This window comes from Oenanthe melanoleuca, chromosome 4 (genome assembly GCF_029582105.1).
Source record: "Oenanthe melanoleuca isolate GR-GAL-2019-014 chromosome 4, OMel1.0, whole genome shotgun sequence".
Lineage (NCBI taxonomy): Eukaryota > Metazoa > Chordata > Aves > Passeriformes > Muscicapidae > Oenanthe > Oenanthe melanoleuca.
In genome coordinates this window covers 17,336,484-17,348,926 of record NC_079337.1, presented here as the reverse complement: position 1 = coordinate 17,348,926, position 12,443 = coordinate 17,336,484, and the positions used below count along the sequence as shown (strand labels likewise).

The window sequence follows — 12,443 nt, the reverse complement described above, 5'->3', positions numbered from 1 at the left end:
TACAGATACATATCTTTATGCTGTCACTGTCTGATCTTATGGGGCTCTCGAACAGAAAGGATCTGAGCCAAAGTCCATGAAATTCAAGGTGATTTTTTTCTGTCAGGCTTTTCCTCATGACCAATGGTGTTGCTTACCAGGAGCCTGATACAGAATAGATGCTTTGTATCAGATTTGGCAGAAAAATTGACATTGGAAACACTTGCATTCTCTATCTGGCAACACAGATAATGCCTTTGGAAAACATATGGGGACACCTTGCTGCAGTCATCTCCTTGCCAAGTCTGTTCTAGAATTAGGGTCAGTTCTCTAAAATGTTAATTATATACAGATTTGTGAGAATGCCTATTTTCTGTGCATACCTGAGCAGATATATCTGTGGTATCCTAAATGAAATGCCACAAGGAGTTGACTATTTCACTGTCTAGGAGGTAAATCCTTACACTTTGTCCAGTTTGGCTCAGTAACCCTAATCTATTCAGAGGAGTGAAGGGATATTGCAGGGTGGAAAACTTCCTAATCCTTGCTGTTCCCATGGCAGATGAAACAAAGAACAAGGGCAAGATAAGCACGAGCATTAATGCAATAGTTAATGTAATGAGACAAACAGAAACCTTCCTTGCCATCCTGGAAAAAAAATCAGAAATCATCTGCATAGTGGTGCCTTGTCACAGAAAAACTGAACAACTGAGGAGGATAAGTACCCTGTGAGTGTCTCAAAAAAAACTTTGGTGAAGAAGTGAATTTTTTCCTGGTGCTGTGCTTCCTGTCCTGCAGAAAACAGTCTGTTGTGACTCTACCAGCCATTTGGGTCTGCTATGGGAGTAACACTGAGCTTAGCATGTGTAGGAAAATTGGATTGTGGGCTTGCAGCCAAGCATCAGAAATACATTCAGTGATGAGAGTGACTTATTGCAATGATCTTCATTGCTGTGGTACAGCATTCTGGGGATAAAGACTGTCAAGCACACCCTGACACAGCCACCAAGGCCTGTGGAAGAGCTTCTTCCTTCCAAGTCATAGTGAATATATCTAGTGAGGCAGAAACCCAAGCCATGTGTGACTGTATTTTTTGTAAATGCACAGCGATGCAAACTCTTAGGAAATCGATTCAGGAATTGTTCTCTCTGCTCCATTAAAAAGTGACATGATGAAAAGAGACTGTGAACCTTGCATTAACTAGGCAGTTAAATCAGGTTTCTATGTGTCTCATGCATCTGAACCATCTGCTGATCTTAACCATTCATTTTAATTTGTCAGTACACTAGATTTCTACCAAGCTGATAGAGGCAAAAGCAATTTCCAGGGAGAAATGCAGACGTCTGGTTGTGAGAATGAAATATTCCAGCACTCCTATCACATGTGACAGCTAAGCAAATCTGTCCCTGGTGCTGACTCTATTAAACCTTTCTGTGCTTAGTAATAAAATGCTGCCATCTCACCACTACCCAAGGTAATGGGAGAAGAAGTCTATAAAGACCCTCAGTGGCTTCAAGATAAATGGAAATGTGTAATATACACAAAATAAGATAAAAGAGCAATGTAGAGCCACTCAGCAATGTGGGGATACTGTGCTTAATTTACAGCCTGAATGAAGGTCTGATGTATTCAGGAACTGCCTTGGATAGTAATTAATAAGATCAGGTTCAGAATGAAAAGATGAGTGTGCTTGTCTCAGGACTCCACCTGAGACTTACCCCATTGCACCACTGCTGCTTAAGCTGCTTTACATAGCGAAATACTGCAATTGTCTCTCTCCACAAGCTGAAAAAACATGTATCTCAAATGAATTCTGTTGAAAATAATGTATCATAAATTTTCTTCTTTCACACCAAATTGATACTGAGATTTTATGCCACTGAATTTTGGAGAAATTCTCTCACTCTAGGATTCCATTATATCTTTATTCATTGATATGGATTGCATAAAACTTTGAAGATAGGTAGAAATAAAAAAAAAAATTAAAAATGCATATCTGTAGGGACATTAAGTTTAATATTTCAGAACATAAGTCAAACTCATTCCTAGGAGTAAAGAAATTAATTTTTCTTCAGCTCAGGTCATTCTAGATGTTCTTCCTATGAAGTTCTTATCCTCATGAAAGCTTAGGTGCAGACCCTGCCTGATGGGCAGATACCTCACCACAGAAAACACTCTTCTGAAATGGTTTGAGGGCAGATAGTAACAAATTGTGTTCTCCTGTATCTATTCTAAGGTTAATTATAAAATTGTCCCAATGTGAAGGAACAGGATTTAATTGCATTTCTGTGCCATGAAAAAGAAGGAAGAGATTAATATTTTTAAAGAAAAGGATATGCCTGATATTTAGCCCTTGTAATTCCCCATCAGGATGTGATAGAGAGAGGTTCAAAGCCCAGCCTAGTTCTAGATGCATGTGATAAGGTATGGGTTCATAGTATTGTCCTCACACAACCTAGGGTAGCAATAGCAAGGGAATTATCTTTGTAATTAAACAATTAAGGCACATGACCTCATTCAGAAAGGGGTATTTGGATAATTAATGTACAATGGACATGTACTGTACCTTGTGGACAATCAGCCTTGCAGACTCTTTAACAAAGCTTTGGTATTTTTTTTTAATTATAAATATGTTTAAAAAGAAATGCTTGTTCTTGTCTGTTTTCCTTCCCCTTGTCTCTCACAGATCTCTCTCTATTGTTCCTTCTTTATGCAGCCTCCTAACATCAGCATCTCTGTACATATGTTAGCACAATGGGTTGCCATGAAAGATTATAGTCATGCAGTTCCTACAAGGTCGCTCAAAAATTCAGGTTGGAGTACAGACTATAACCAAAGAGGTGCTTTAACTCAAAGTAAATTTAAAAATCAAACTGTTCTTCTAAATTTGCTTTCCAAATTCGCTCAGAAACAGCACACTTTACAGCTGTGGAATCTGCTATTGAGTCATGCTGTGCTCAGGCTTCAAATGAGTAAAATCTTGAAAAAAGCTGTGTCTTTATTGGAATTCTTATAGTATCTTTTCTACTTTATTTGTGATAAGTATTAAAAGAAAAAGAAAAAGAAAAAGAAAAAGAAAAAGAAAAAGAAAAAGAAAAAGAAAAAGAAAAAGAAAAAGAAAAAGAAAAAGAAAAAGAAAAAGAAAAAGAAAAAGAAAAAGAAAAAGAAAAAGAAAAAGAAAAAGAAAATAGGTGGTACAAATTATTAAGGGTGTAGTTGATGGCACTTAAATAAATATACTTAATAAGTAAAAAGTTTTGTCTTCTTATGCATATTTTGTCAGCAGTAGCTTTTCAGGTGTTTCAAAGCAGTGATTGGTAACAGTGAGCACCCTAGACTAGACATTTTCTCATGTCTTTGCTGAAAAATGAGTCACAAGCAAGTTTATTATTCATCCAGGTCTAATCCATAATGAAAGGAAGAACAGTGGAGTGACTTAGGTCACTGTTCAGGTCATGACAGAAATAGAAGGAAAGTTCAAAACACCACATCTGGTTGTAAAAACCCTCATACACAGTGGGAAGACAAGCCTTGCAACACAAGAATCTTCCTGTGAAAAGGACTGAGCCACACCTAAAACTGTAGATGTTTGCTTGGGAGGGAGAGGCTATGGAGTTCAGCAGTTTGAGCAAGAGACTGGGGATTCAGCATTCAATTTAATGCTGGGGCTTGGTGCTGCTACACACTCCTGTAAATTTGATATACAATCCTGGCTTTATTGCTAGCTGGCTCAGTGGAGTCCAATATCCATGTTGCACAGCAGGTTGCTCCTTGACCACGCATGAAATTAGCTGCTGGCAAATACAAGATTTGCTTATTTTGCCTCTCTGCAGTTGCAGCCATGTGCCATTATGATAAATAAAATACGTGACCATCTTCACCAGAGACTAATTTTTTGCTACTTGTGTTTATATCTCCTGTAAAAGGTAGAAAGAATACCTGCTGATTCACAGAGTTTTGCTGAAGATTAATTTAATTGAAATATTGTTCTTGAAGAAAGCTGTGAAAGCTAAAGACCAAGGTTAGCAGGTATTAGGATTTATTTCAATGGACATGTAGCTATCAGCACTCATGTGAAAAGAGACTCCATTTAACTCAAGTGAACTCAGATGACTTTCAGAACTTATGCTAGGAAATCTGTCTGGGAAACACAGCTCCTTTACTGGGCTCTCTCACAGGCAGAGAACATCTTTCCTTTGGATCCTTATTCATTATTTCCCTTATGCGTCATCCAAAACATGCTCAGGTCAACAGGAATATCTTTTTCACTTGAAAGAACATTAACTCCCAGCCCCACACACAGCAAGATAATTGTCAGAGTGATGATTTATTCTCCTTCCCATGAATTTGGATGCTACCATAAAGTGCTGTCAAAAGAAGAAATCTATATTCTGAAAGCCCACTCTCCATAAATACTATGGAAAACAACCAATCTTTCATGTCTTTCATTTTCTACCAGTATCTGGTTATATATCAGCAATTAAGGGAAACTTGCAATATCTGCAATGTCAGTGTTAATATCCCCATTGAGAACTGAAGACACTGGGGAACAAAGAAAAGAATTGAGTGTTCCAGAACTATAAAACTAGACAGTACTGTTTGATATACTCTATTATGCACAGCTATTGTGTATTAAGTTATAGAGCTCTGCACACTCACCTATAACACCACTTTTCATCAAATTTTTATCACAAAATGGGATGTTTCAAATTTTCAGACATTGATGCATTTTGTACATTTAATTGCTTGTATTTTCAATTTAGTGGAGAGGTTTACAAACACAGTATTTTTTTATAAATTCAAAATGAAATAATGCATTTGCAATTTCTTTTATCCACAAGAAAGGAAACAAGAAAAAAAAAACAACAGTAATTTAGTGTGCATAGAACAGGGGGTCATCTACTGTAGTCCTTTCCTACCCATATATGATAATGACTTCCTTGTTGATTTCGAGATAACCACTCTAAGGAATAAAACACTGCAGCATTTACTCTGTTAGAAATGTTCTTTTTACAATGGTTTTGCCTGAGTAAATGCTGCCAGTTTGATCCCTTGCTTGTTGTAGATGGTGTTTTTTAAGGTCAAAAAATAATTTCACTGAAATTTCTAGTACTTTTGCCAATTTTGTCACTGGAAACAGGAAAATAATCAGTACATAGGAGACAAGAAAAAAAGATGCATCTTACTTTCCCTTGGTAGTTTCAAAGCTGGATGCTTTGGAGTTGGCATCCTGCTGTCTCCTGGTGATCCCAGTGCTGCGAGAGGACTGCTTGGCAGTTCTGTTCCCTGTGGCTGTATCCAGGCTTGCAGTGACCCCCTGAAGGAGAGAGATCTCTCTAGCAGTGCTTTGCAGGATTGTCCCTTTGCTGTGAGACGAGCTTCCCACCTTGTCTCTGCCAGAGTCACCATCACCGTGTCCATCTGGCTGACCTGCAGGGGTAGGTACTGTAGGGCTGGATGTTTTCTTCACTGCTGTCATTCCCAGTGTCTCTCCTGCAGATGCAAAAGGAGGTCCCTGTGAGGCACTTGCTTTGGCAGCTTGGATTTCAGAATAGGGTGATCCCCCAGTTGTGGTCAAAGATGGAGTGGAGTCTGAGTGACTTGTCTGGGTTTCATCGCCTTGTCCTGTGGTCCAGAGTTTTCCTAGGGGGTTAAATCCAGTGCTGCCCCTGCAGTGTAAGTGCAACAGGAGCAGCAAGAAAATGATCCCTTTCATTCTGATGGTTTGTAAATGCTATAAGTTATCTCACATTTATTTCCTAAACAAGAAATCCTGTAGTTTCTCCCTCCTCCTGGGCTGCTGCTCAGATAGTGAGCCTACCCAGAGGATGCCCTGACAGGCTTTATTTCTGTAGAAAGGAAACAGGTTTTGGTGTTTCAAAACTGACTGAGGAAGCCTGGTTTCCTGTTTCTGTGGATTCCTCTGCAACCTGTGACCCCTTGGAGAGCAGGACCCTGGCAGCCTATGTGGGAGGAAAAAGAGAATTCTGCAGAAGGCACAGGATAAAGATTCATGGCGTGATAGAAATGTGGAAAAATATGTACTGTGAAGCAATCCTGAGGGATAAAACCTGAAATTATTAGCTAATTTTCCTTTCACATGTACAGACAAATGACTTATCACACATGCCCTTTGGATGGTTCAAACTTATGACCTTGTTATTGGAAAAAGACTTGGCAAAACTGGTGTGCTACACAAAGCTGAACATTTTCTGTGTCTTCTCTTTTTTCTCTGAACATTTAGGTACACTGCTGCTAACAGAGCAGAGATAAGAGATTCACACTCTATCCACCACTGATCTCCATGCCTGGAGATATTGAAAACTTGACTCAAAACTCAAAGACAAGACCCTGAGCAATATGATCTCAGACCTGCTTAGAGCTGGGTTTTGGACCAGATGACCTTTGGATGTCCTTTCCAGTCTACATCACTCTATGAGATTAAGCTTAGTAGCTGCAAGGTAGAACACTGCAGCCAGGAAAGAGGAGATGAAAGCTTTCCTCCTCTACTGCCATTCTCCAGCTCTCTGAGGGTAAGGCTGCTTAGTTTCTTGTTGAAAGAAAAGAAAGAGGAAAAGTAATAGCTGAAGAAATCACATAGAGAAATACAACATGAAATTTTTAAGTGGGTACAAAGCAGCAGCAGAAAAGACCTGTCAGGAACCATACAGATCTGAGAGAACACTGCATACCAGTTCAAAAAGCCTCTGGCCACTGACTCAAGTGCTGTACTAAGGACTCTGGACAAGACAGTCCTGAAAGCAAGCTCACACACCTGCAAACAGAACAGCATCTTCTGGGTGTACTTTGTTATTTGAGGATCACCTTTTCCCAAAAATAAATACAAAATCCCCATTCCATGGAAATCTGATGACTAAGAGAGACACAGCAGAAAAGCTGGTAAATTACCTGCATATTTTTTCAGAAAATACTTCCAAAAAACCCCAAAACCAAATCAATAAACCCAATGGCAAAACTCCTAAACATGTGGGATAAACCACCAGCTCTTGTTGCAGTCAAAAAATCTCTGTGATGATTGTTCCTGTTTAGATTTGGATATCAGTAACCTGCTTTCAGTTTCCAGGTGAAAAAGTTTAGGTGTGCTAAAGGGTTGGGTTTTCCCTCTCTTATGGTCTATTTTTCAGTTTTATTGCCTTGGAAAGCACGGGCTTCTACTGTGCAAGTAAACCAGATGCAATTTAATGATACAACACAGTGGAAAAGATATACAGTTGTGCTTTCTTTTGGAGACTATTTCCCCTCTCTTTTTCTTTATTCATAGTGAAATCTGTACATGACCTTTGAATGTAGGACACAGGAGACAATCTAATGAGCAATTTAATTTAAAGACTAACACAAGAAATTTCATGTGAGTGCTTATCTTTTTTAGCTTTATATTTGAGGTTTTGCATTAGTACCATTACCTGAATTAGCATTTGGCATCCCATATTTGTTTTAGAAATCCCAAGGCAAAATGAAGGATGAATTAGTGTTGACTGTATTTGTAACTTAAACACAAGCTGACTTTAAAAAAATTACAGCAGCTACATACTGTGTTTATTTATGCAATAAGAATGCCTAATAGCAAAAAACCACCTTGGATTCTGCTTTGAGTCACTCCATTCCAAGTGTTAATTCTGCCTCTAAATTGAGAGAAGCAGCTACAGATTTCCACTTGTGCAGAGAAAAGTATTGCAGAAGAGTCTGGTTTTTGGTGGTTGGTAGATTCCACTACAAAAGTGTTTATTTCCCTGTCTGAATACTCCAAAATGAAAATCTATTGTTAATATTACTTCATTAACACATGCCTGGGCTTTAGATTAAGAGATTTGAAGGATGTTTTTATTTAACAAAACAATCTTGGCACTGTAAGAAACTCATGATATCCATTTTCAGATTGTTGTATGCTGGATCTGAATCTCAGGCTCATTATAAGTCTTATTTCAGCATTAGTTCTCATCCAAGTGCTGCTTGTCTTGGTGCAAACTGAACCCGGAAAAAGATCAGCACTTGGATGCATTTGGTGAAACTAGGTAGAATTAGATTCAAAATTATTCTGAAAACTCCCACTCAACATTCTGCCCACTCTTGTAAGCATAAATCCATAGGTGCCACATTTTTTTGTTTTAGTTGTGCATTCATGTTACTGAAATCCCTGCATGTTGGGCTGGTCTTATGGGCTTTTCTTGGAAATTTAAAAAGTTGATCTTGGAGCAGAAGCTGGATCTCAAGTTTCCAGTCCATATTAAGTGTCCATCAGAGTCCACACTCATGCTGAACTCAATGAGTTTTAACTCTACAGATATTGGCACATTCAGCAGGAGTCATGGAGAACCTCTCATCTCCCACATCTTGTGTTGAGAGCACAAGATGGTAAAAGAAGCAGTTTTCTGGGAGGTGGATTTCTGGGATTTTCAAGTTGCAAATGCACTCCTGGGGGAGTCATTTAGGTCACCAGGCTACATTATATAAAAGAACAGTACCCTTCTGCTCACAGAAGAGTTATCCCTGTTCTGTACTGCAGGAGAACACTCTTTATTTTCAGGGTCACAGCTGTGGTTCTTCAGACAAGGTGACTGCTTTACTGATGCTGAAGTGAGCTGATCAAGGACTGATTTCATAAACACTTTTATATTTTACCTCTGCTAACAGCACACACTCAACACTGTAACTTCAGACAAATCCCTGAACATCTCATTGCATAACCTGAGCCATCTTCAGGAACATTCAACTCTCCCCAAGCACTGTGAGGAAGGCATCAGGTTTGCTCTCCCCTAAGTCACAAGACTGCACAGCCACCTTGACAAAGTTACTGTTGAGCCTCCAGAGTATTTAATATTTCAATAAGATCACTGTGGCTACACAGCCACAGTCTGTCATCCTCACTCTTTACCAGTAGAAAACCTATTCCCAGTCTTAGGCAGAGTGCTCCCAATCCACAGGGATTAGTCACCCCAGAACTATTCAGGCCAAGGACTGCACAGCCAGCTCATCTCCTCTACCTCTGCTGGCAGCTATAACAGCTGTAAAGCACTGCTCCTTCGATGGGCTCTCTGTCTGCTTAGCACCTGGGGTCACAAGTGACATGGCAAAAAATGAGAGTTTCCATGCAAGTGTGGTGGTTTAACCCCAGCCAGCAAACAAGCCCCATGCAGCCACTCACTCAATCCTTCACCAGTAGGATTGAGAAGAAAACCAGAAAGGCAAAAGGTAGAAAACTCATTTATTGAGATACAGACAGTTCACTCAGAAAAGCAATAGCCACACATGTAAGCAAAGCAAAACAAGGAATTCCTTCAGTGCTTCCCACGGGTAGGCAGGTGTTGAGCCATTCCCCATGAGAGTAGGGCCCCATCACATGTAATGGTTACTTGGGAAGACAAATGCCATACTCCAAACATCCTCCCCACCCCTTCCTCCTTCCCCACCCTTAATACACTGAGCATAACATCAAATGGTGTGGAATAGCCCTTTGGTCATTTTGGGGTCAACTCTCCCAGCTGTGGCTGCTCACAACCTCCCACACACCCCAAAATTCCCTGCCAGTGTGGCAGCATGAACACCAGAAAAGGCCTTAGGTCTGTGCAAGCCCTACTTAGCAATAACACAAACACCTCTGTATTATCAGACCTGTGTTCAGCAAAAATCCAAAACACAGCCACATACCAGCCACTGGGAAGAATTTTAACTCTACCCAGCCAAAACCAGCACAGTGAGAAAGATGCTATTGAATAGCTCTTTATTCCACTAGTGTGCTTACTGCTGGGAGAATTTTGCTTTCCCTTGCTCCACATCAAACACACTTGTATTTGACATAAATTCTCACATTTCCTGCAGTGCCTCTTGGTACCAGCTGAATGGTCCGGTGAAAAAGCCACTTTGCTTTTGTCTCTCATACAAATGCACAGGGTAGCACTTAAGACAGGAAAATAGGCACCTTAGGATAAGGAAGAAGAAATCACTTCTGCAGTCGCTCTGCTATGATTCAGGGAATTCTTACCAGGTTATGAAGAGCTTTAAATACCTCTATATCAAAAGAGAAAGTATCTTTTTCTTGTCATAATGTTTCCTCTGTAAGGTCCAAAAGTATACTGAAGACTCCTGAGCAATACCCATTGCTTGGCTTGGTTTTAGTTTTAGTTTTTGGTTTAGTTTTTTTATTTAAGATCTCATATCCATTGTATCTGGCTGGTCAGCATGAATTAAAAAAACATTACAAAATACGAAATCAGACTTAAGATGGCCACATCTTAAAAATTAAAGCCATTGCATACTTAGGAAAAAAAGCATTTTTCTATGTCTATCCAGGAAGTTCAAATTTTACATCTAAAGAGGATTCCATTAATCAGTAAGATTTCTTTAGGTTTATCCTATTTACTTAATAAAACAATTCCTTTGAATCCTGGTTTGCTTAGAATGGTAGTAACAGGAGAAACCATTACTTTGTGTAAGAAGGACATAGGAGCAGAAGGATTTTCCAATTAAAACTCAGGACATGAAGTTTACATGGTTACAGCATGAACTCCTAGTGTTTCTAAAGGCTCAGCTGCAACCAAGATCCAGTTAAGGCAGTCCTATTCCATCACCAGCATCACTCTTGATCAAACTAAGCAAACAGAATACCCTACAGTATCTGAGTACACCTTTGCTGAAGCATCATGTAATAGCTGTGTTTTTAAAGTGTATTCCAATATATTCCTTTCCTTTGCCTGTGGGCACGTTTTTAGCCTTCAGAGACATTTATGTATTCTTTTACTTGGGAGCAGTGGCAGCTGATGAAGGAGATTGCTGTCTGCCTTGCTCTAACTTCAGCCTATCCTTAGGGCAAAGCTGACATCAGATAAATGGCAACTGGCAATCATCTGGTTACTTTAAAGAAAAACCCCTCTGTGAGCTGTTCCTAGCATTTCCTTTCTAGAAATTACTTTGGTAGGCAAATAAACCAAAGAATACTAGGTTTTTCCTAGAACAAAAGAAATAACATATTGGTGCAGAGATCTCACTTTGGCCTTTTTTTCACAGCATTGCCTCTCAGGTGTGGTGAAGCCACTGGTCTTTGATGACCATTGCAGCCTCTTTTACCAGCCTCAGGGTGATGGTGCTAAACAAGAGTTTAGCTGAGGCAATGCTCACACTATTCTGGAGACCAAACCATTCCCATGAGCCAGGAAATCAGCAAGATACTTAGGAAAACAGCAGTTACCTAGAGAGGCTTCAAATCCAACACTAAGAAAAGCTTGGCTTTACCTTCAAGAAAATGTGGCAAGCTGGGGACTCAGTAATAATGCCTGAAGGACAGAAACTTCCTGGATGCACTTATCATCTGTCTGATAGTGTGGATTTCCCACCCAAGTCTGCTACTGACAAAGTTTCATTAGCAACATGGAAAACAAAACTGTGCTACCGACAACCTCCCACGGCAGCTCATTCCCCGGTGTATCCATCAATAGCATTCTGTGGAAACTAGAAGGAAGCCAGCACTGTGACAAAAGACCAGAGAAGCAGAAATTTCCTCAGCTGGAAGCACACATCCATGTCTGTGCTGGGCTGCTCTCCTGCAGCTGAAGGTGACTCCACAAGGTGACCAACCCTCCTGAACAGCAGTGCCACAAGTGACTGGAGGAGCAGCATTTCCCTGAACTCTGGGAGCAGCCAAACCCCTTGGCATTCTTTAAAGACAGGGGCTGTGAACTCTTCAGGAGTGTGTACCATACTTGTTTTGTAGAGTCTAGGGCTAAGAGACTGCATTGACCATGTTTATCTTTCTCCTTTGGCAAAACTTGTTCACAGCAGTAGGGATGAGAAGGGAAACAGGGATGCTTCCACGACACCTTTCACAGCAAAAAGAATGAAATAAAGAAAGAAAGAGAGGTGACTGAAGAGGAACAGAGCATCAAAATGAAAGGAAATTGGTAAGAAGCAAAAAACAGAGAGATGATGAACAGAAGTAGTGGCAGCTCTTACAGGGAAAGAGAACCCTGTGCTAATATTTGTGTTTGTTACTCCAATAAAACTTTCTTAGATCCTAGAAGTGTCTTTAATATCAAGTTTTTCCTGGTATGTGTGAAACAAAAAGCTTCCAAAAGTAGAATACCAGAATTAAGCCCTGAGCTGCTTTGTCTCCAGGACATGTCCAAGGAAGTCCCTTTCCTTCCTTACACTGTGTGCCTGTGCTAGGATGTAAAGAAAGAAAGGCAAACATGTGAATGAAATATGCATCAAGGGTGATGTTGGACTCACAAAAAATGAGGTGAGTGTCCAGAGGGAGGTGAGACACCTTTGCACTTCATTCCTTACATTTCCTGAACATAGTAAAGGATACTAGGACACTTCAAAAGTAGCAGCCAGAAGTGACCTGTGATCACCCAGCTAATAAAACTGGAGGGTCTGTCAAGCTGCACAAGGAGCAGCCTACTTTTAGCCAGCTTGCCATGACTGCATTCTGCAGAAATCAGACTGAAGTA

General features: G+C 40.0%; 1 protein-coding gene across 1 annotated transcript in view; it reads right to left on the bottom strand.

Annotated features, from left to right (window-relative positions):
* MMRN1 (multimerin 1) overlaps positions 1-5,776 on the bottom strand; it is a 39,076-nt gene extending 33,300 nt beyond the window's left edge. The window contains exon 1 of the mRNA XM_056490777.1: positions 5,166-5,776. Coding sequence (XP_056346752.1) covers positions 5,166-5,695 — 530 coding nt within the window. The 5' untranslated portion in view covers positions 5,696-5,776. The remainder of the gene's footprint in view (positions 1-5,165) is intronic.
* Between the last annotated feature and the right edge of the window lie 6,667 nt (positions 5,777-12,443).